General features: G+C 43.2%; 1 protein-coding gene across 5 annotated transcripts in view; it reads left to right on the forward strand.

The window, feature by feature from the left end:
* KCNJ4 (potassium inwardly rectifying channel subfamily J member 4) overlaps window positions 1-25,314 on the forward strand; it is a 209,943-nt gene that overhangs the window by 150,125 nt on the left and 34,504 nt on the right. For 3 of the 5 annotated variants that reach the window (XM_056523931.1, XM_056523928.1, XM_056523929.1), the window contains one exon: window positions 21,938-22,547. The exons of 1 other annotated variant lie outside the window; for it this stretch is intronic. In XM_056523931.1, the coding sequence (XP_056379906.1) occupies window positions 22,522-22,547 (26 nt within the window). In that variant the 5' untranslated portion in view covers window positions 21,938-22,521. Of the gene's footprint in view, window positions 1-19,575; window positions 19,599-21,937; window positions 22,548-25,314 lie in introns of those variants that run through there. One more of the 5 variants, XM_056523930.1, reaches the window with a different exon arrangement.

Genomic DNA, 25,314 nt, shown 5'->3' on the forward strand with positions numbered 1-25,314 from the left:
GTGTCACGGTGGACAAGTATGCCAGCTGGTGATTTTGTTGGGTGATCATCGTGGAAATGTCGGCAAGACTTGACAGCGGCGCCTCAGCGGAATCCATGGCCGGACGCTGCGGAGGAGTTGCAGGAGACGGCGGAGGAGATGGTTGTTGCAGTTGCAGCTGCTGTGTCAGTGACAGCAGCTGCTGTAACTGTGACTTCAGTTGCTGTTTCACGGAGGACAAGTATGCCAGCTGGTGATTTTGTTGGGTGATCATCGTGAAAATGTCGGCAAGACTTGACAGCGGCACCTCAGCGGAATCCATGGCCGGATCTACTGTCACGATCCCGGCTGGTAGGAGGTGGATCCTCTGTGCCAGAGAGGGATTGGCGAGGACCGTGCTAGTGGACCGGTTCTAAGTCACTACAGGTTTTCACCAGAGCCCGCCGCAAAGCGGGATGGTCTTGCTGCGGCGGTAGTGACCAGGTCGTATCCACTAGCAACGGCTCAACCTCTCTGACTGCTGAAGATAGGCGCGGAACAAGGGAGTAGACAAAGGCAAGGTCGGACGAAGCAGAAGGTCGGGGCAGGCAGCAAGGATCGTAGTCAGGGGCAATGGCAGGAGGTCTGGAACACGGGCTAGGAACAAACAAGGGAACGCTTTCACTAGGCACAAGGGCAACAAGATCCGGCCAGGGAGTGCAGGGGAAGTGAGGTATAAGTAAGGAGTGCACAGGTGGAAACTAATTAAGCTAATTGGGAAGATTGGGCCAGGCACCATCATTGGTGCACTGGCCCTTTAAATCGCAGAGACCCGGCGCGCGCGCGCCCTAGGGAGCGGGGCCGCGCGCGCCGGGACAGGACCGACGGAGAGCGAGTCAGGTACGGGGACCGGGGTGCGCATCGCGAGCGGGCGCCACCCGCATCGCGAATCGCATCCCGGCTGGAGGCGGGACCGCAGCGCACCCGGTCAGTGGATCTGACCGGGGTGCTGCAACAACGAGGATGAGGCGAGCGCTCCGGGGAGGAACGGGGACCCGGAGCGCTCGGCGTAACAAACAGCATATAAAGAGGGGACATCTTAATCACAGCATCTGAAGGGCTCATCTTTTGCTACCACAAATCCACATACCTGCATATACCTGAAATGAATAGAAAACGGAAAGCAGCGGCACTCCAAAAATATGCAAAAATAGTAGTCTTTATTCACCCATAGTGTTCATTGCGACATTTCAGCCTCCCAATGAGGCCTTTCTCAAGCATTACAATAGTGTTACATCACTTCCTTATATGTGAGATTTATTGGTGACATCATCAAATTTCATTTACATCAATTAAATACAAAACTTATAAAAATACATACATATTCACAACATAGTGCAATATAAACATAGTCATTTTCTTTAGTATCATGTGCATATTCGCATCATCTACTCCGATCTTCATAGTACAGTTCCAGATTGGAGATACAGTAGTGTTTACCTATTATAAAGTAGGCGGTCCCTCACCTCTGTGCCCATGTGTTCGCCGTCTCATTCGCTGCTCCACTGTTGTGTCCGTCGTTTGTAAATATTGCCAATGTGCAGGTCCGGAAGTGTGCTCATCTATCAGAGCGCCTCTCCGATATTATCAATTCGTCACATCCTGAACTCCGTATGTTACCAGCGTGTGCGCACACGCTGGTTAATACATTCATACATTTACTAAAGATATTTATTATAATTATTTTACATTGTTATTATGTTTATGATATTGGCCGGTTTTAATTTATAGTGATCCCCAATTGGTTGGACTGTGACATACTTAGCATTATTTCATGCATCCATTTAGCATGATTGGGAGAGATGAAAATGATATTCTGGATCTGGCCACTGAGTGTGTGATCCATTATTCATCTTTGGGCAGCTACTGGGACGCGATGTGGGCATGCTTTCCATTAATAAAGATGGCTCCTATGAGATTGAGAACATGGATGCCCATGCCCACAGGCTGTCCTACTGTCCTACTGGCCCTTAATAAAGATGGCGAACAGAAGTATTAACCAGTGTGTACGCACACACTGGTAACATACGGAGTTCAGGATGTGACGAATTTATAATATCGGAGAGCGCACTGTGATGGATGAGCACACTTCTGGACCTGCGCAATGGCAATATTTACAAACGACGGATGCAACAAGGGAGCAGCGAATCAGAAGGCGAACACATGGGCACAGAGTTGAGGGACTGCCTACTTTATAATATGTAAATACCACTGTATCTCCGATCTGGAACTGTACTATGAAGACCGGAGTAGATGATGCGAATATGCACATGATACTAAAGAAAATGACTATGCTTATATTGCACTATGTTGTGAATATGTATGTATTTTTATACGTTTTGTATTTAATTGATGTAATACAATACAGGAATATGGGTGCACTACTGTGGTAGATGTATACAGGGACATTGGCTATCCCTCAACACTGATGTTAAAATTGAGACATTCGCCAGTGTAACCTTATATGAAGGACATACCAGAGCCCGCACACCAACGCCAAGGTTTCTCAAAATGGCGCGGGACCTACGCTAATCCTACCTGTGCGTGATAAGCAAAACAGGGGCCAGTGGGCAATTACGGCAGCATTCGGTTGACTCACAACCTCCTCCCAGGTACCCTCCATCGTGACTGAGCACACATGCAATGGGAGGAGGGAGGCAAGTTGCAAGCCCCACCTGAGTTGGCTATTATGGGTGCATGGCCTCACAGGTGCTACCTTACCGCCGCCTTGAAGATATTCAAGGCGCATTAATTATGGAGTTTACACACCTCCAAGTATAAAATTTAAACAAACAACAAAAAACGTGGTCTCAAATGGCTGGAAGTGCTCAACTACAAATGCTGTTGTGCATTTATACTGGGGGAGCAGATCCTGCCCTTGTAGTTCGTCTGCAGGCATCCTTTATTGTATGCATTTTTATGCTGGGGATCGCCCTTAGCAACAGACTACAAGGGCTCCCCCAGTATAAACTGCTCCCCCAGTATAAATGTACAACCGCATTTGGGGTTGAGCACCTCCAGCCATTTGAGACCACGTTTTTTGTTGTTTGTTTAAATTTTATACTTGGAGGTGTGTAAACTCCATAATTAATGCGCCTTGAATATCTTCAAGGCAGCATTAAGGTAACACCTGTGAGGCCATGCACCCATATTAGCCAACTCAGGTGGGGCTTGCAACTTGCCTCCCTCCTCCCATTGCATGTGTGCTCAGTCACGCTGGAGGGTACCTGGGAGGAGCTTGTGAGTCGACCGAATGCTGCCGTAATTGCCCACTGGCCCCTGTTTTGCTTATCACGCACAGGTAGGATTAGCGTAGAAACCTTGGCGTTGGTGTGCGGACTCTAGTGTGTCCTTCATATAAGGATACACTGGCGAATGTCTCAATTTTAACATCAGTGTTGAGGGATAGCCAATGTCATTGTATACATCTACCACAGTAGTGCACCCATATTCCTGTATTGTATTATTCTAATTGTTACACATCCACACCGGTTATCTGGTGTAGGATTCTATTGGGGCACTTGTAGTCCGCTGCAGGCATCATCTATTGTATGCATTTTTATGCTGGGGATCGCCCTTAGCAACGGACTGCAAGGGCAGGATCTGCTCCCCCAGTATAAATGCACAACCGCATTTGGGGTTGAGCACCTCCAGCCATTTGAGACCACGTTTTTTGTTGTTTATTTAATTGATGTAAATGAAATTTGATGATGTCACCAATGAATCTCACATAGGAAGTGATGTAACACTATTGTAATGCTTGAGAAAGGCCTCATTGTGAGACTGAAACTTTGCAAGGAACACTATGGATGAATAAAGACTACTATTTTTGCATATTTTTGGAGTGCTGCTGCTTTCCGTTTTCTATTCTGACTAAAGAAGGTTTTGGAGTTTCGGACCTGGTACAGCTGAGCACCCACCTTGAGACTATAAGTAAATTTTACAGTACTGGCTCTCCCCCCTCCCCATTTTTTTCTATTGGATAGCTGAATTGAATGGTGTTCCTGAACCAGCTTCAGTTAGGTGTATTGATCTGTGTCACCCACCCACAAAGCATATTCAAGTGGCACCTATATACCTATAGGGCCTGTTTACACAGTAATGAATATACAGTGGTCCCCCAACATACGTTGGTAATTCGTTCCAAACGACCCATCGTTTGTCGAATCCATTGTATGTTGAGGGATTCGTGCAATGTAAAAAGTGCATTTAATACTCACCTGTCCCCGCCGCTCCGGACCGCGTCCACACCGCTCCCAATGCTGTCCCATGGTCTCCCGATGCTGTCCCGCTGCTCCGGCGTCTTCTTCGGGATCCTCTGGCTTCTTCTGCATCTTCTCCGGTGTCCGGGCCTCGCTTTCTGGTGACGTTATTACGTTGCTGCGCCGGCACGGCGTGCGCAGGATGTAATAACGACGCCGGAAAGTGAGGCCAGGACCCCAGAGAAGATGCAGAAGACGCCGGAGGATCGCGAAGTGGACCCGGAGCAGTGGGGATAGGTAAGTGAACCTGTCCGGGATGCTTAAACTGCTATCCGACAGCAGCTTAAGCATTTTGCGCTGTCGGATAGCAGTTAATGCGATGGCCCCGACATATAAAAGCATCGTTTGTCGATGCTGACATCGACATGCGATGGCCTCTGAGAGGCCATCGTATGTCGATTTGATTATATATCGGGGCCATCGCATGTCGGGGGGTTACTGTAATAGATTTCCGCAAAACACCTTCAGTACGTATTGTGCTGTCTCCTCTGCCTCCCAAAAGCTTGTTTAAGTTACAAGTATCTAGCCTGTAGTGTTCTACAGTCCTAGTGCATTTAATATTGTTTGGCAAACACCGTCAGTACTTATTGTGCTGTCATCCCTGCCACACTGCCACACAAAAATCTTGTTACAGTTACATGTATCTAGCCTGTAGTGTTGTACCGTTCTGGTGTATTTAATATTATTCTGCAAACACCTTCAGTACTTATTGTGCTGTCATCCCTGCCACACAAAAATCTTGTTACAGTTACATGTATCTAGCCTGTAGTATTGTACCGTTCTGGTGTATTTAATATTATTCTGCAAACACCTTCAGTACTTATTGTGCTGTCATCCCTGCCACACAAAAATCGTGTTACAGTTACATGTATCTAGCCTGTAGTGTTGTACAGTTCTGGTGTATTTAATATTATTCTGCAAACACCTTCAGTACTCATTGTGCTGTCTCCTCTGCCACCCAAAACGTGTGTTTAAGTTACCCCTATCTAGCCTGTAGTGTTATACGGTTCTGGTGCATTTAATATTGTTCCAAAAACACCTTTAGTACTCATTGTGTTGTCATCTCTGCCACGCAAAAAGCATGTTGAAGTTTCATGTATCTAACCTGTAGTGTTATACAGTTCTGGTGCATTTAATATTGTTCTGCAAACACCGTCAGTACTTATTGTGCTGTCTTCTCTGCCACCCAAAAAGCGTTCAAAGCATTAAAACTTAGATTTGACATGTAGGTTGGAGATAGATCACCCAAAAAAGATAAAAGTAACCCAAAAAAACAAGTCTGGAAAACGAGTTGGTGGACAGGTTAGGGGGCAGAAGACCCCCACCATGTTCATTGTCAGTAAGAATGTTTGTGGCAGTACTAGTAAAGGTAGGGGCAACAGCAACCAGGTGTCGGGTGGTAGCCACGTCAGCCATACCAAGTTCTCACTGCCTGAGACAGGTTATGTGGTTTACAGGAGGATTCGGTGTTACTGGAATATTTCTGGCATACAACTTCTGAGGAGGAAGACTCCTGACAATATGCCAGTAAGCCACCGGTCAGTGAATTCCTTTGCATCTACACTCACATGGGGAAGTGGAAAGGTCCATCCTAGATGCTGTGCTTCCTCATCTCTGGCTTTGCCTCCCCCCTGCTGCTACTCAGAAGGATAAAACTAGCCATGAGGAGGAGTTGTGTGGGGGCAGTCAAGCTTTGGAGTGTGTTGGCTGGCTGGTGGAGGTAGAATCAGTGGTTGAGCCCAGCACAAGTGAGACTGGTGATGGTAGACGTGGTGGGGATACTGTAAGGCTTCGAGGTTGCTATGCTGAGGGGGAGCAAGGTGCCCAAGAAGGCCATGCAGACAGGAGTGGCATGGAGGATGAGGAGTTTGATGTTGACGATGATGTTGGACAGGACATGGGAACCACCTGGGCATGAGCTGACTTGTTCAGAGCAGGAGGGTAGTGGTGATAGCGTAGCCAAAGTAGTGGAAAAAACTGTGAAACGTAACTGGCGTAGAGGCTACTGGTCTATTGAACTCAGGTAACTGTGACTTTACTGCCTGTTCAGGTTCCCTTAAAAAAACATGAGGGGCACAGTCAGCTGGTGCAGTCCCTGTCCGATCTGCTTATGTGTGGAACTTCTTTTTCACCTTACCTGATACAGAAAACATGGCAATATGTCGTCTCTGCAAACAGAAAGTAAGTCGTGGCCAGAGTTCACTTTTTAGTTTATTTTTTTTTGTATGTGACTGCGCCAATTTTATTAAATGGTCGCAAGGCATTTGATAAACTTTGTGGAGGTACACATTTTTTGAAAGTTCACTCTTCACATACACTGGGCTGGTGTAGTTTTACGACTTTTTGGTGGTTTTTGTAACTTTTTTTTTTTAAAGTCACAGTTGATAAATTCATTACCACTGAACCAGACTAACCTTAATGGGGTTTTTTAATCAACTGGTGCCAGAAACTTAAACAGATTTTTAAATGACTTCTCTTAAAAAATCTTTACCCTTCCAGTACCTTTTAGTAGTTGTATGCTGCAGAGGGAATTCTTTTCTTTTTGAATTTCTTTTTTGCCTTGTCCACAGTGTTCTCTGCTGACACCTCTGTCCATGTCAGGAACTGTCCAGAGCAGCATAGTTTGGAATGGTGATTTTCTCCTGCTCTGGACAGTTCCTGATACGGGCATCAGGTGTCAGTAGAGAGCAATGTGGACAAGACAAAAAAGCAAGTATACAGCTGCTAAAAAGTACTGGAAGGGTAAAGATTTTTTAATAGAAGTCATTTACAAATCTGTTTAACTTTCTTGCACCAGTTGATAAAAAAATAAAATGTTTTCCACCGGAGTACCCCTTTAACAACTGGTCTGTACACTCTTTATACAAAAGGTGTAAACCAAAAAGTCACAAAAAAATAGCCTAAGGTGCAGTGCTTCGCCAAAATGGAGACAAATCTACAAACAAAAACAGCTCTAAAGACAATGATAAATTCCCCCTAATGTCTCTACGTAGGCATGGGGCATCACCACAAGGCTGCGTGAGACATTCTAGATGCCCCACAAAGTGAGGAAAACGCTGCTACTGATGATCCTCCAGATCCCTAAAAACTGTCTAACAGCCAGGCCTCTTCCACAGGCAGAACATTTTCGGGATTTGCCTATTCCCCGTCAGGAATCCATGTCCTCCAGACAACAGTATTCTCCCAGTCACCCTCTTGTAGTGCGCCTCAATTCGTACCTGGCCAATTTGTTGACTCCACAACCTTCAGGCAACTAAAGGGGTGTGCCCAGCCCAGGTGGCGCCTACCTAGTCACCATTATTTTGCAAAGAAAGCCGTCCCCGCTTTGTGCAATCATGTGGCGGAGAGGGTAGGCCACACCATGAACTTGTCTGGGTGCAGAACAGTGCATATCACGGTTGATACGTGGAGTAGTACCTACGGCCAGGGACAATACATGTCTTTTATGGCCCACTGGGTCAACATCCTGCATAATGAGGCTCCACCGCAAGACGCCGGGAAATTATAGTGACACCTCCACAGTTTCGCCAATCAGATTTAACTGCCTATCCTCCATCTCCTCCACGGACATCTTGCACCCCACGGGGAAAAATGTAGCTTATTCCTCTCCTCCCCCATTCTTCTTTCATCGCTGCAAATTCAAGCAATGCCATGATGTGTTACATCTGCTGAGCCTGGGCGAGAAAAGCCAGGTGGCAGAGGAACTTCTGCCCTATCTGCAACAAGAGGTTTCACATTGGTTCCCAGGTCATGAGTTGCCATTGGGAAATGTTGCCAATAACGGCACAAACATTATCAAAGTGCTGCGTGTAGGTGGCATGACACACGCTCCCTGTTTGACACACATGCTAAACCTTGTGGTAAAACATTTCTTGGCAACTTATCCAGGTGTGAAGCCAGTGGTGTCTACATGCTGGAAAATTTGCATTTGGTTTAGCCGTTCGTATGCTTTTAAATGTGACTTGCTTCACCTTCATCGTCTCTAGGTGTATGCTTTCCTGCTTGCACAATAACAAACATATTGTAGGCTTGAAGGGAAGAGAAGAGTACTGGATAGCCACACTCTTAGACCCTTGGTATGAACCCAAAATGGGGGAATTTTCTTGCCTTCTGAAAAGGGGGCTGAATTCGATTTGAATAAGGAGAAACTACGCAGCCAGCTTGCCAACGGCTTTCCAGCAACAAACACCTGCTGACTGGAGGTCCAGTTTCCGCTCTCTGCAGAGTCAACGCTCCACTACCTCTGCCAGCCCTACCATAGCATGAAGCAGGAGCATCAGCAACAGCAATGGTGGCATCTTGACGTTTGAGCACATCATGGTAAAATTTCTGTCTCCTGTATGCTCCCCTGACATGAGTCATCCAAGGGATGTAAACCAACAACCAGGTTGAGGCCTAGCTCAGCAGTGCCTTTCTCTGACAGACACCATGAGCCCAGACCCAATGGACTTCTGGCTCACCAAATTAGACCATTGGCAAGAACTTGCCCAGTTTGCCATGAGTGTTTTGTCTTGTCCACCCTCTAGTTACGCTTCAGAGACAGTGTTCAGTGTAGCAGGCAGCGTGGTCAGATGTCACTGATTAAGCAGTACTACCACAACCCTGCTGAATGCTAGTGACATCAGTCCACCATCTCATTCTGTACACTAGTGACATCAGTCCACCATCTCATGCTGTACACTAGTGACATCAGTCTGCCATCTCATGCCGTACGCTAGTGACATCAGTCCGCCATCTCATGCCGTACGCTAGTGACATCAGTCAACCATCTCATGCTGTACACACTAGTGACATCAGTCCGCCATCTCATGCTGTTGGCTATTAACATCAGTTAGCCACCACCTGCTGTATGCGGGATACTAATAGTAACACCAATCCAACATCACACTGCTTCCAGCCAGGCCAACACATGCACAACCCATCATCCCCAGAAAAGGGATAATATTTTTTAGGCTATTTATACAAGAGCTATTTCTTCTTCAGTCTTAACTATTTTATAATGCCTACTGCTAATCCCAAAAAAGGGATAACCTTTGGAATGCTTGGAGAAATCCATGCCGTCTTCTTTACTTGCTAGACTGAGAACCTCTTGCTACACCAAAAAAAAGGGATAATTTTTGGCATGCTGGGATAACGAGATGGGGTCTTCCCATGCCTTTATGTGCATATTAACACTGACAGGCATCTACCGACAACCAGGGATACTTTATGACACTTTATTTTGGTGTGAATAGGCCTGAGAATGGGCGAGCTGTAATAGTTACCATGGGTTACTGCATGTCGACATAACTGAGCCTTAAAAACACTTTTAAACTACTTGATTACATTCCTAACCCTGTTAGACAGGGGATTAGAGCTCTTAGGTAGTATTATAAACATGTTTAGGGGCTTATTTTATTATCGGTTTGAGTCGAACCGAGCTGAACCAAACCCACGATTTCCAAAATGCCGGTGAACCGAACTTTTTAAAAGTTCGCTCAACTCTAGTTATGATGAATAAAACTTTAATAAAAATCTATTGACTTTTTAGTCAACTGACTAAAACTAGGATAAAATGTTAGAGAAAATTTGGGAATAGATTCCATCAGAATCTTTTGTCTGTATTCAATGTTCAAATCCTAATATCATAAGTAATAACAGGTTAATAGCTTTATTTTAGTAATATAGAAGCAATTTGCTTTATTTAGGCATTTGTCTACGATTTGCATTACACTTTAACTAAATCTAACCAGATTTTATGAAACTAATTCTACTGTAGACATAGTTGACCTGACAAGTTAGGCCTCCTTTACTATATATATGCATTGTCAGTTTTTTTTGTACCTCCGGCACTGCAGAAAATGCATCGGAGGGAAAATGAAGCAAGAACTGATCCCATTCATTTGAATGGGACAGTTTACAATCATCCGGCGTCTCAGTTTAGACACCAGATGATTGGACATGCCGGACCCACACAGACAGGGGAACGCAGCTTGCTGTGTTCCCCAATCCGGTGATCACAAACAATGGATGCCAGATGATGCACTACTGACGCCAACTGATGCACTTCTGGCATCAGTTGTGGCAATTTTCGCCCAGGTTTATCAGAGCCAGATGCGGCATATATGTAACTCTAGCTTAGTTGACTAAAAACGATTCAGATGATTAAAATCTAACTAAAACTAAATGTTAAATCAACCAACGCAGATTTACTCGGCATGCACCTGTTGTCATCGGACGCACATGCCGGGTCTGGGATCACACCTTCCTGTACTATCAGGTTGTGCTCACTGTTCAAAACTGACAGTCCATAAACATCATACAAAATTATAATAAAACAGGGCACTCACCACACGATTTGCTGCTTCAGTGAAGGATTTATATACAGATCCAAATTACATCAAGTGCGGGGCAGACAAGACTCGGTGCAGGGGTGTCTCGTAGGGCTAAAAACGAGAGCACCCCGGCACCGAGTCCGGTCTGGACAGCACTTGATGTAACGTCGATCTGTAAATAAACCCTTCACTGAAGCAGAAAATCGTGTGGTGAGTGCCCTGTTTTTCTATTCTTTTGGATGATATAAAACTAAATGTTGTTTCAGTCAAAAGACTACATCTAACACGAAATCAAAATTTTCTGTCAAAATTAACACAGCTCCACCAGTTGTGCAACGCACCAGGTCGTACGTTTTTCCAAATTTAAACACTATATAATAGTTTAACATATAACCTGGTTTAAACATAGGCTTAGATGATGACTTAGAAAATCTTTGCACCTTTTCTTGGAATAAGGAAGGATTTCCAGACATTGCTAGTTGGATTCACAGCATTATTATTTAAAATATATTGAATAGCTAGACGTTGCTTGGCACTGTTCTTAGTCACAAACGTTACATCTTTATTTTCCTGACAGTGCCTTCTCCACAGGTCCTGGCACTATAATGCAATCACAGGAAGACTTTCTCAATAACCTTTGCTCAGACTACATTTATCCCTCACACCCGCTGGGCGGGAAATAAAAAAATATATTTTTTGTAATTTCTGTGCCAGCTTTCTTACTGGAGTGTCCTAGCACCCCTTGCTGGGCCTGCCAGCACCCCTTGGTGCTGGGGGACCCTGGTTTGGAATCACTGCCCTAAAACATAGTTATATCCCCCACACTGTCACTATATAATGGTTTTGTCCCACACACTGTCCCTATAGCAGTTATGTCCCACACACTGTCCCTATAGCAGTTATGTCCCACACACTGTCCCTATAGCAGTTATGTCCCACACACTGTCCCTATAGCAGTTATGTCCCACACACTGTCCCTATAGCAGTTATGTCCCACACACTGTCCCTATAGCATAGTTAGGTCCCCCACACTGTCCCTATAGCATAGATAGGTCCCCTACACTGCCCCTATAGCATAGTTAGGTTCCTCACACTGTATGTGGCAACATACAGTAAAAAAACACAAAAACAAAGTCTAAGACTGGATCAAAAGGCTTCTCAGTTCCCTACAAACTGCTGTCCACGCCTGTTGTTAGCCTGTGGGCCTGTTTCCATTCTCCAAAGGATACTCACTGTTCCTGAAAAGTAAATCAAGGCTTCCCTCTCCTCCCAGAAGCAGCCGCAGCAGTACTATTTCTTTTATTTCTGCTCACACGTCACCTTGAAAATCCAGAGCATCAGTAACTCCCTTCTGCCCCTACATACTATTTATAGTAGTATAAATCATCCCCCAGCATAGTGTCCCATGGGTGTCCTCTCACAGCACCATGTACACCATGTACAGCCATATAATTCAATAAATGCTGCAGGAACATGAGGTCACTGATCCTCTTTTTTTTTTTTCCTTTTATTTTAAATTTGACAAACAAAATACAATAAATCCAGTAAGCAGGTAATAAATAAATCCACAATATACAATTTAACTACCCCAACTCACCCCCCCATACCCTATCGACACGAGGAGAAGAACAAAAACGCACTGCAGTTAAAGGGGTACTCCAGTGGAAAACTTTTTTTTTTTTTAAATCAACTAGTGCCAGAAAGTTAAACAGATTTGTAAATTACTTCTATTAAAAAATCTTAATCCTTCCAGTACTTATTAGCTACTGAATACTACAGAGGAAATTATTTTCGCAACACAGAGCTCTCTGCTGAAATCACGAGCACAGTGCTCTCTGCTGACATCTCTGTCCATTTTAAGAACTGTCCAAAATAGGAGAAAATCTCCATAGCAAACATATGCTGCTCTGGACAGTTCCTAAAATGGACAGAGATGTCAGCAGAGAGCACTGTTCTCGTGATGTCAACAGAGAGCTCTGTGTTCCGAAAATAATAGTATTCAGCAGCTAATATGTACTGGAAGGTTTAAGATTTTTTAATAGAATTAATTTACAAATCTGTTTAACTTTCTGGCACCAGTTGATGTAAAAAAAAAAAAAAAAGAGAGTTTTCCACCGGAGTACCCCTTTAATGCCAAAAACTCCAGATTTTCTCCCACCTAGCAAGTGCTTTTTTTGATTTAGTTCAAAATTTCTCCATATTTTTAACTTTCCCAACTTCCATTTCCCACATTTTCAATATCGGTCCTTTTTCTGATAACCAATTTCTAAGAATCAGCAATCTCCCAATAAACAATATTTTTAATAGAAACTTAATCCTTGGGGATTCTATTTAATCATGACAACCTAATAAAATTAATTTGAGGTCCAAAGTCACTTTATTTTTTACACATTCCTCAATTCTTCTTACTATATTAACCCAGAATTTTTTTTTATTACAATCCCAAAACATGTGACATAAATCTGCATTTAGTGTATTACATTTGTTACACCTTGTTTCTGTATCCCCCCTAAATTTATTAATTACTTCCGGTGAATAGTGAAGTCTATGCACAATCTTAAATTAAATTATTTTATGTGCCAAATTTACTGACACTCGTTATAAACATCCGTTAGAAAAGTCTTAATAACAGATGTTAAACGTCCGTTACAAAATCCCATTCAAGTCTATGGGATTTTTTGATTATCCGTCATGACCCTTTTGTTCTCTCAGAAGCACAATGGTCACAAGAACTAAGGCTTCTTTCACACTAGCAAATTACTCCGTTTAGCAAGTTCCGTCGCTAGTTCCTTTCTAAAATCAGCTGTCACCGGCAGTAACCAAATCCTATACGTCTGTTAGAAAATCCCATTATAGTCTATGGGATTTTTCTAATATCCGTTTTAATCCATTATAGTCTGTTATTGATAACGGACGTTATTTTGTGACGGAAGATAGTAACGGAAGAAAATAGTTTATGGACTACATATCACAAAATCACAAAATATCACAAAAAAACGTCCGTTATCAATAACGGACTATAATGGATTAAAACGGATATTAGAAAAATCCCATAGACTATAATGGGATTTTCTAACAGACGTATAGGATTTGGTTACTGCCGGTGACAGCTGATTTTAGAAAGGAACTAGCGACGGAACTTGCTAAACGGAGTAATTTGCTAGTGTGAAACAAGTCTTATATTATAGTTCTTCATGAATAACGGCCGTTAGTTGTGACGGAAGAATAAACGGCACATGCACTAATTTTTCTTCCATCGCAAGAAACGGATAAATTAACAGCTGTTATTATTAACAATGAAGTCTATGGCTGATGGATGTTAGCAAATACATCCGTTAATGTCCGTTATTATAACGTCCGTTATTATTACTGAGCATGCTCAGTAAAGACTTCATGCCCCTGAAGTCACATGGCTGAAGTCACATGGTGTAGTGCTCACACCCCTGTCACATAGACTTGCATTGAGGGGACGGGGCGTGACATCATGAGGGGGCGGGGCTATGACATCACAAGCTCCCGACACCGGCTCCAGCATTCGGAACAGTTTGTTCCAAATGCTGAGCAGCGGAGTACCCTTTTAAGAAATTCCCAAATTTTTTTTACCATTTTCCCCTTATATGTGGGCCAATTGTGCTGCAAAGTAGTAGAACCTAAAATGAAGGATGGCTAAATCACCTAGATGTTTAGGGAGTGTCATATATTTTAGCTTAATATGCGCATTCTTCCCCCCCCCCCCCAAACTAATCTATTGACTTTAGCATCGATTTCTTTGAACCATTTTCACCAATATGCATAGGAGATGCTCTTAAAGAGATAGAACATACTTTTCAGAAGTCCAGAAGAGCAACATGATCTACATCCCTCAGTACAAGTTATAGGTTAGATAAAAATACAATCCATCTTTTCAATCCTACAAAGAGAAGACATATATACATCTTCCCTCTATTACAGCAGAACTGAGGCTGATTGCTCAAAGCAAACCCCACAATAGCTCTACCCCCTGCCATGTGCCAAACATACCCTGCCAGGCGGCACCCACCGGTGGGAAAACAGTTAAATTTGTTCTCCTCCTGGTTTTGCTGGGGGGGGGAGACATACGTTGATGACAGCTTGCTCTGAGCCTGCGTTGGCGAAACAAACCTTTACTTTGATATTATTTTGGATAATCAACTTATTTTTACGTCATTCGTCTCAGGAGATAAAAGGTAAAGAGAAGCAGGCCAGGTCCTGAGTAATGAAAGATTTCTGACTGACTTCTAAACATGGCCATTGGCTTTTCAGTACGGGATACTATCTAAAACATCTGCAGATTCAGACAAAATAGAACACTTTAAATATTGTAATGTTTATCCTTGAGGAGAACATCATAAAGACATATGAAGACTTATTAATATTCCACAGGGAATTCTGTAAAGAAAGGATATGCAAAGCCACTCTCTCATGCCACTTTTTCCAGGTAGCTTTCCCTTAAAGGGGTACTCTGCCCCTGGACATCTTCTTCCCTATCCAAAGAATAGGAAATAAGATGTCTGATCACATGGGTCCGGCCGCGGAGACCCCCCATCATCACTGTGCGTCACCCCAGCGTTCTGATTATTTTCGACACCACGCTCCCTCCATTCATCTCTATGGGAGGGGGTGTGAAGAGCAACCACAGCTGTCATGCCCCCTTCCATAGACATGAATGGAGGGGCAGGGCGTGACGTCATGACCACGGCCGCCCGAACCCAGCATTCTGAACAAAAATGTTTTGGGCAGACTAGATGGGCCAAATGGTTCTTATCTGCTGACACATTCCATGTTTCTATGTAATGTTCAGAATGCTGGGGTGCAGCCCGGAGATCATGGGGGCCCCAACGGGGATTGTACATCAAACCAGAAATATCTCCAGAAGGAAGAAATACCCATTTTTTAAAGGTGCCAGTCTCTTAATAAGTTTTTCGGATCTGTGGCTGTTCATGCACCAGAAAATGGACTACATGCCATTTATGAGCTAGAGTACATTTTAGGTGTAATTTATGACAATTTTTGGCATCATTTATAGGAAATTTTCGGGCTGCAGGAAGCCTTGATCCTGCTATTAAGTCCAGCCCACTTTCCTCTGTGTGTACATGGCCTTATGGGATAGAACAAGTTTTGGATAAATAAAATGTATTAAATGAATGTGCAGTAAATTAATAAGAAGCAACAGCGCCATATGAGACTTTAGTAAGTACTATGTTCTACAAAGGAGTTTCTATAATCTGAGGGTAAATAAATGCTTAGTTTATGTGTGTTACTTTATGTATTTCTATGTTTTTATATTAAAGGGGTGCTCCGGTGAAAAACTTTTTTTTTAAAATAAACTGGTGCCAGAACGTAAATCACTTCTATTGAAAATTCTTAATCTTTCCAGTACTTATCAGCTGCTGTATACTAACAGAGGAAGTTCTTTTTTTTTTTAATTTCTTTTCTGTCTGACCACAGTGCTCTCTGCTGACACCCCTATCTGTCTCAGGAACTGTCAAGAGCAGGATAGGTTTGCTATGGGGATGACAGTTCCTGACATGGACAGAGGTGTCAGCAGAGAGCACTGTGGTCAGACAGAAAAGAAATTTAAAACAAACGAAAAGAACTTCCTCTGTAGTATACAGCAACTGATAAGTACTGGAAGGATTAAGATTTTTTAATAGAAGTAATTTACAAATCAGTTTAACTTTTTGGCACCAGTTGATTTAAAAAAAAAATGTCAGTGGAGTACCCCTTTAAGTATTTGTTTTACATCTTTCACTTTCATTCATGGGGAGGGCGATAGTGTGTAGGGAATAGAGATATCCAGTGCAAAATCTTAGTATGAGAAGTTCCTGCTGCGCCCATTTTTTTCTCCAGCTAGATACATTCGAAGTATATTTTTGGCAAGTTATAGGTAGCAGAAAAGATGGTTAGGACTGCGAGGAGACGTCTCAACCCGGCTGGCTTTCCTCCAAAAGCCAATGTGTTACATCACTGTATGTGATGTCACTACAGAGCTCAGGATGGACCAAAATACCTCCAACGCATTTCAGAACGCTTGCTGTTTCCTTCGTCAGGGATGCATCCCTAAAATGAAATATGTACAATGAACACCTAAGGTAAAGATATAGGAATACATAAAGCAACACACTGGTTTTTCGTTCTTGAGATAAAATTAAGCATTTATTTACCCACAGATCATAGAAATCTTCTATAGAACATTATACTTACTAAAGTCTGATACAGCGTTGTTGCTTCATATTCATTTACTGGACACTTGTTAGAGTGGTGAACAGGGTCCCACTCCTTTAGGATATAGCTGCAGTAAAGAGCAACAGTATCAACCACAAAATTTTATTTTCTGCATCGGTGTCCTACACTGTATAAATAAATGAATAAATGAACGTGACCTAACCTGATCCTGCACTGCAGGTAGTTAAACCTTAGGTCACCACTGCCTATTAGGCTGCAACTGCTGGCATAGGCTCTGGATTCCTGAAAGATCAATGGCAACATAAAGGGTCAGGTCACACGTGCTTTATTTTGCTGAGTAGTTGCTGCAGCTGATTTTGCTACCCATTGACTCCAATGGGTAGGAAAATATGCAGCAGCAAATACACAGCAAAATACGGCATATGACCCTACCCTAAACATGTAACAGTTCTGCCACATTTTGCTGACCAATAGGGAACCAGTTAGGAGATAAGTGTCAGATCGCAGGGGGTATTCTGCCTGGCGCCCTTGCTCTCTGCAGGAATGCAGTGTGTTGACCATGGCACAAAGCTGTGGCTGACATGCCCCCCTCCATGTATCTGTATGGGAGAGCCGAAGATACAGCACTCATGTATCTTTAGCTCTCCCATAGAGTTGCATGGAGGGGGGCATGTCAGCCACAGCTTTGTGCCATGGTCAACACACTTCATTCCTGCAGACAGCTAGGGCGCCAAGCAGGAGACCCGCGATCTGACCTCAGGATAGGGGATATATTTTTTTTTTATATCAGACTACTTCTTTAAAGTTCCTTAAGACAGTGGCAAATTATGTTAAAACCATGTGCATTGTTGACAGCATCATAAGGATTGTATTAGTTTGCGTCAGCAGACCCGCTGGGATTGACAGCTTGTCTGAAATTAGTCTAAGCTGAGGTTTTTATGTTACATATGCAATGTTGGTCACCAGTACTAGCGAAATGTTGACTTTGCATGGCCATTATGTAATTTGATCTCATGGACCTCCCTTCCCCTACACCACTCCAGAAAATGAAAGGTCCATAAGGTCATTCCTCCTCCATAGTGCTGGATTAGTCCAGGGAACTGGACCACAGATATGATCGAGTGAGAAGGGGGCATTCATTCTGAGGATGGCTGAGTCTCAGCAGTCAAACAACACAAGCCAGAAAGTGATAACATCACTCTTATCAATATGGCATTATTGCTATGTAATGGGAAATCCCATATACAAAGATCTGCCATATGACACACTCATCAAAAAGAAACATCACCCCTTTGGTCCCAAAACAATAGGCCTCTCACTAGCCAGCCAGCACCCTGCTCTGTACTGATGGGGGGCAACAACCCCATCTACAGATGGGCATTCTTTCCTTCTGAAGAGATTTCTTCCTCAGCATACATTCCCAGTCATGTTCTAAGACTCTGAGCTGGAGTGAAACACTGACTTTAAAGGAAATCTGTCACTAGTGTCACCTGCACTAACCTGTCGGTACCAATAGGTAGTGCAGGTGACACTGATGACAACAATACTTACCTTGTCCTGTTTCGTGGCAGGGATCTCCGGTAATCTTATCCGTCAAGCTTCAGTTCCGGCCCTGCTTGGGGTATGGATACAGCTTAGTGACGTCACTGCTGCTGCGAGACCCAGCAGAGAGTAGCAGCGGCTTGGGGCATGGGCGGAGCTTATTGACATCACTAAGCCCCGCCCGTGCCACAAGCAGGGTCAGAGCTGAAGATTAACAGACAAGATTACCAGAGATCCCTGCCACAGAACGGGACAAGGTAAGTACCATTGTCATCAGTGTCACCTGCACTACCCGTCGGTACTGACAGGTTAGTGCAGGTGATATTGGTGAAAAATGTCCTTTAAAAGAAAGATACCTGAAAAGGTTGTGTGTGAGCTATTTTACAAGTCCTAGTGCAGTATACATGGCCTATAGGCCTTCACACATCTTTATGATGCTCTCCTCAATTAGAAACATTAACCCTTTGGTCTCTTTAATAGAAATTAATAAGAAATGTGTTATGTTAAAATAGAAGCCATTTGATAAAAAAAATAGTTTAACAGTACCCTAGAGCAGAGACTGCAAATCGGTGTGCTCACCTCCTCCCACCTCTCCATACAAAAATCCTCTGACTTGACGTATGTCATTGTAGTCATAGACCCAGGTGTGTATTTGTCATCGTAAGATAAGCCGCCACCAGATGGCTTCCCTCTACCTGCGTCAGCTGGAGATTGTAACTTGTGTCATCTTGAGGAAGTTGGGGAGTTGTTATAAGTCATATTGTGATGGGTAGTGTCAGCTTTAAAATGTTTACCACCAGGTTTAATGAGGAAAGAAAGTTCTCGGTGGTCTTAGTAATCTTAGTACCGTCACTAAACATAATCACAGAGTTCATTGTAATATTACAGATCAGCGAGAAAGTATAACATAAAAAAAAAAAAAGCCATTGGGCATCCCAGAATTGCAAATGAAGAATTTAAGGGCTGTCTATTCAAGATAAAGGTGGAAGGTTGTTCTCACCAATGTGGAGGAAATGACTGATCACATGGACAGGTATGGTTAAAGGAACAATGTCATCAGTGTCATGCGCACCAACCTGTTGGTAAAGGTATGTAGTGCCGGTGACACTGATGATAACCATACTTACTTGTCCCTGTCCCATGTCCCGCTATAATGCTCCATATCTTCCGTGCAAGCCTGGGAAAACAGCAGCGGTGACGTCAGGAAGCTCTACCCATGCCCCAAGCCCGCCGCTGGAACACATACCTGCACCAACAGGTTAGTCCTGGTGACACTGATGACAGTTCGCCCTTAAGTTAGTCACACTTGATAGAATACTATTGGCTGAATCTGCTGATTTCAGTAGATGGTGGTCTCCCGACTCTCCCCTACACATCAAGGATTGGTCAATCGGCTTTCCATTGCCAGATCCTTTTGTTCTCATAAGAGATTAGCAGCGGTTAGAGGTGACTGTCAGTGGCTTACTATGCTTTTTCCATTGAAAACACATGCACATGGAGAGATTAGCTATCTAATATGTATGATCAGCTTTAGCGGTTCTCCACCCTGGCTAATAGAGGGGGGGGGGGGGGGAGGGAGAGATTAAATGATAATGTTATGTATATTATATATGGTATAAATATAGTAAATGCATGGATAACTCGTAATTTCACTTTTAGTCCCTAGTCCCTTTGTTACTCTTAAAGGGTTCTATGTCTATTTCCCACCTAACTGCAATCAATTCCAGATGTTTCTTATATAAAGTTGCTGTATTTTGATTTGAAGAGACACCCTAAAGAAATCCTTTCATTTGGGTGAAATAATGCAGGGGGACATCCTTGTGTGTATACTGTATAATAAAACATTTAAGAGGCGTTGACTCCCACACACATAAGTGTTTGTTTCTGTTCTTTACCTGCTGGTATACGTTTCCCTTCCTCCTCAAAGGGTATTAAAGGGGTACTCCGGCCCTAGACATCTTATCCCCTATCCAAAGAGGCGGGACTCCCACAATTTCCGTGCTGCACCCACTTGTCATCAGCCTCATGGAGCAAAGATCACTCCGTATCTGATGACTCACGATATGCCAAAGGATAGGGGATAAGATGTCTGATCATGGGGGTCCTGCTGCTGGAGCCCCCCGCAATCTCCCTGCTGCACCCGGTGCTCATTTAGAGTGTCAGGTGCAGTGCCGGAGGCTCGTGACAACAAGGCCACGCCCCTCATGACATCACTTCCACGCCCCCTCAATGCAAGTCTATGAGAAAAAGACTTGTATTGAGGGGACGTGGCTGTGACGTCACGAGGGGCGTGGCTGTGTAGTCACTAGCCTCCAGCCCCGCATTGCCATACATTCGTCATGGGGAGAAGTTCGCTCCATGCATCGGATGACTGGGGTTCCGCAGCAGAGATCGCGGGGGTCCCCAGTGCCCTTCATAATGTCCACATGCCTTTGTGGGGTATATGGATATGGGGTTCTTCATAAAGAATGGTAAACTTCAGCGATGGCTGTGACATCCAGTCAGATCACAGCTTTCATTTGTTAACTCTATGGAAAAGTAAAATATGCAATCTGTTTAGTTACTATGAGCAACAATCATTCAGTTTAGTTTTAAGTATAAGTCCCCAAAGGAGAATTTCTAGAAATGGGTCTTAATCTCAACTACACTGGAGTCAAATGAGGTTGGTTGTCTGTGTACCAGAATGGCAAATCTTTGTCTGCTTTGAGCAGGTGTTGATATGCACCATAAGTTACACCACTTTGTGGCACGTTATGTTAAATCTGTTGGTCAGAAGGAGGCCACACCCCCTTTACCAAACCCTATCCCCTGTAGGTAGGACTCCCCCCCCCCCCCCCCCCCCCTAAAATGCAAAGAAACATACTTCCCTCCACAGAGGAGTAGCTTGTAGCTTCTGGGCCCCAAAGCGAAATCTGCAACAGGGCCCCATATGCCAATTATTTTACTGGTCTCTAATGGGACAGATGTACTTTGGGGCCCCCTAGGCTCCAAGGCCCCGGTGCCACTGCTGCCTCTGCTACCTCTATAGCTATGCCCCTGCACCTCCGCTTCCCTGCAGTCACCGGCCTCTCCTACTTCTTCAGCCACTAGAGCCCTCAAGCATCTCCATGTTCGGGAGGTGCACAATGACGTCACTCATTGTGCACCTCCTGGAGGAAGAGGTGCTTGTGGTCTCCAGTAGCTGCAGGATCCACCAATAGAGACCAGAGTTCATACTAAGATCCACTAGCCACACATTGTCCAATCCCATCCTGTGGCCATCTTGTGCCCCCTGGAGGGTTCTCTCTAACTTTTGGAGGGTTGGCCACAGGTCCTCTGTTCTTGTCCTGTTAATGCTAAATAATTGAATCATATTGTCCTATTAACTGTAGCGATCTTCCTATAAAGATAAACTTCCTGATTCCATCACAGTCTTTAAAAATCCATATCCATATGCAGTAATGTCTATCAAGAATTATTATGCAACTGGAAGATGAAGAAACAGATAAAAATAACCTGCGTTCTCCACTGTGCTCATTACAGCAGATGGTTTTCAGAAGGATTTGGCTTGCTACTTCTTTTATCTGTTGCTATTTTTCTATTTTCTTTTCCCAACAGTGAGAACGTGGTTTGTCAACCAGGGGGGGCGGTCGGAGACAGTGCTGCCAGGTTAATGTGCCATCCTCTCACATAACCAGAGATCATCAATGTCAAGACTCACTCAGAACCACAAAGAACATCATTTACTGCCGTGAAAAAGCTGCTTCGAAAGTCTCACTTTTTACACCGTCAAGAGAACTTACGATTGAGTATTTCTTCTTATACCGCTACAGTGGTTATGATGCCAGTTATAGGATGCTATCGCTCATATCTAAAGCTTTCTTTAAAAGTTCTTCACATTGGGATTGTATGGAATAGATAAGCAAAATTCTGGAATACTGAACAGGAAAAAACTTCAAATTCTTATAGTTGTCTCCATTGTTGTCTTACATTGAGGACCATCAAGAATTATAGTCTATTTGAATCTACCCAACACCCAGAGATGGTAGATCGACTACTTCTTTAAGAATGTGCCAAGGTTTTTAAGCTGCAGTAATGCATTCATATGGGCATTGGATGGTCACCTAAGAGGGCCTGAGCTAAGGAGAATTCTACTCTGCAAGCAGATTTCTGTATCTGTCTCCTCGGATATAACCATTGACATGACAATGGATACAGTTCGCAGCAGGTAAGTTCACAGCCATTAAATCCCAATCCCAATAGAACCTGTGCTGTGTATCACCCACAACTTGTATAGGTGATTCCCAGCAATATATTATTTTGCCAAATTTATATTTGTTTTAAGATTGGGCAAATTAAATGATCCAGACCCCCTTGGATGTGATACTGACATGTCCACTATATTATGGGGTAGAGGGGTGGGCGGTGGATACTTTCAAAATGTAATAATATACCTATGTTAACACTGCTTTTTAACAGGTATTTGTAAATGCAACAGACACTTAAAACAATGAATTACAAAGAGTGTCCTGTTTCATGTATAAATAGAATTATTTAGTTTGCATTCTATTAATAACAATTAAATATATATATATATTTTAATATGTGTATAAGCAGATACTTTGAAAAAGGGAACATATGAGAAATGTCATCAAATAGAAAAATGACTGCTGAAAAAGCTATTAACATTTCAACATACTGCATAACAGTCCAAGCAAATGTAAGAAACTCTGTGAGATATCTTATTAGACAAAACTGCTTCTTTTGTCGCCTATCTGGCTTTTTTTCTGCCCCAACTTATTATTAATGCTGAAAAAAAAAAAAAAAAAAAAAAAAGGATTTCTTGAAAGAGGGATCAGACAACAGCTGGCCAAAGAAGTCTATGGAGAACAAGGGAAATGTTATATCCCATCTCAATGCCATATTTACAACTTAGACTGCTCTGTACTGCTCTATAATGTCTTCAATGCCACTGCTGTTTCTGAGGGTGTGCTATAGAGGTATAGGAGCGAACAATCCCTTTCATGCGTGAGCAGTGTATGGGAAACATCATACACAGACTAGCTCAGGAACAACTTAAAGGGGTACTCCGCTCCTAGACATCTTATCCCCTATCCAAAGTATGGGGATAAGGGCTCTTTTCTTGCGCCTTGATATGAAGTTTTAATCAGTATCATTTTTGTTTTGATCAGACTTTTTGATCGCTTTTTATTCCTTTTTTTTATGGTATAAAAAGGTGACCAAAAATACGCAATTTTTGACTTTGGAATTTTTTGGTGTGGTTTAATTAACAATATATTTTTATAGTTCGGACATTTACGCACGCGGCGATACCACATATGTTTATTTTTATTATGTTTATATATTTTTTTATAGGGATTTTGGGAAAAGGGGAGTGATTTAACCTTTTAATAAGGAAGGGGTTAATGTGTGTGTTTTTAAACTTTTTTTTAACTTATTTTTTATTTTATTTCTTCTTTACACTTTTAGTCCCCTTAGGGGTCTTTTAGGAGGAATCATTTGATTCCTCATACAGATCAATGTGGGTCCATAGAACCACATTGATCTGTGTGCTCTGCACTCGATTGATAAAGCATGGTCCTGCCAGGCTTTATCATTCTGAGTGCTGTAGTCGGCACTGGAGCAGAGGTAAGCCCTCCGGCTACCTCCACAGTGGAACGCCCACCACCGCCCCCCCCCCCCCCCCGTGATCATGCTGTGGGGGGGCAATCCACCCCACTGGACCACCAGGGATGGGATAAAGGCACCTTTAGACGCCGCTGTCAGCTTTGACAGAAGCGACCTAAAGAGTTAATAGCCGGCCGTGGCGATCCCGCATGCCGGCTATTAACGCCAGCCCTCAGCTACAAGAATCAGCTGGGGGCCAGCCGGTATGACGCGGGCTGGAGTCAGGAGCCCAGTTCATACCCCGTTAACGGCACATAGACAAGCATAGACGTCCATGGTCGTTAACGGGTTAAACTTAGAAAGGAAGTGTGCATGGTGGACAACTGGTGACAGAATGCCAAATATAGGGTTACTCCTCATGTGCATACAAATTTTTTGTGTTTGTTTGTTTTTTTCAATTAGGGTTCGTTCACATTAATGTCAGTCCCCGTTAATTCATTCCTGTTTTCAAATCCATTCAAGCCTTTTACAAACGGCTGTAAATAGACCCCATTGCTGTCAATGGGATTCTTTTACAGTCCTTTGTCCTCCGTTTGCACTCGTTTGGTTCCTGTTCTGTTATTTTTAGTCAAGAAAAGATGTGGAATGCAGTATTTTTTCCCCTTAAAAAATAACAGATTAGAAATAGATATATTCAATTTAACATTGAAGTCTATAGCAAACAGATGAGCCTGTAATCCTTCTGTTTGCATCCATTTTTTCTAATCCGTTATTACTTCTGAGCATGCTCAGAAGAAGTGTGAGCAACCAGGAAGTAGCCAAACAAAAATAAAAACAAACAATAGAGGATACAAACGGATTTAAAACTGATGCAACAGGATGGCACTTAACGGTATCCCTTTGCATCAGTTTGTTAGTACGGTCTGTTTAGCAGCAATGATGGGAGAATAGCGGGACTGGAGAGAACGGCCATTTGAATCTAGCCTAAGTGACCATTTAAACCAACCTATGGACGGCTTAAAATCATATTCCCCAACTGTATCAGTTCTTTTACATAAATAAATGTGAGGTTTTAATTTCTGTAGAGTGGTGTAATTTTGGTCCTGTGTATGAGGCCTTAAAGAGGATCTAAGCCACAGAAGAAAGATTAGACAGCTCATTATTGCAGTGCACAACACCAACATGCATATGGTTAATGCCAACTTTTATTATACTTGTATAAAGAAGAATGTAAGGATAATGCACTCACCACGTACTTCTCAATTGCAAATCCAGGCTTTATTCAGTATAAAACAGGAACACTACAGTAGGACGGAGGGACACAGGGAGCAACGGTGAAACAGGTGAGGCTGGGGGCGTACACTGGG

Source organism: Hyla sarda, chromosome 6, assembly GCF_029499605.1.
Source record: "Hyla sarda isolate aHylSar1 chromosome 6, aHylSar1.hap1, whole genome shotgun sequence".
Lineage (NCBI taxonomy): Eukaryota > Metazoa > Chordata > Amphibia > Anura > Hylidae > Hyla > Hyla sarda.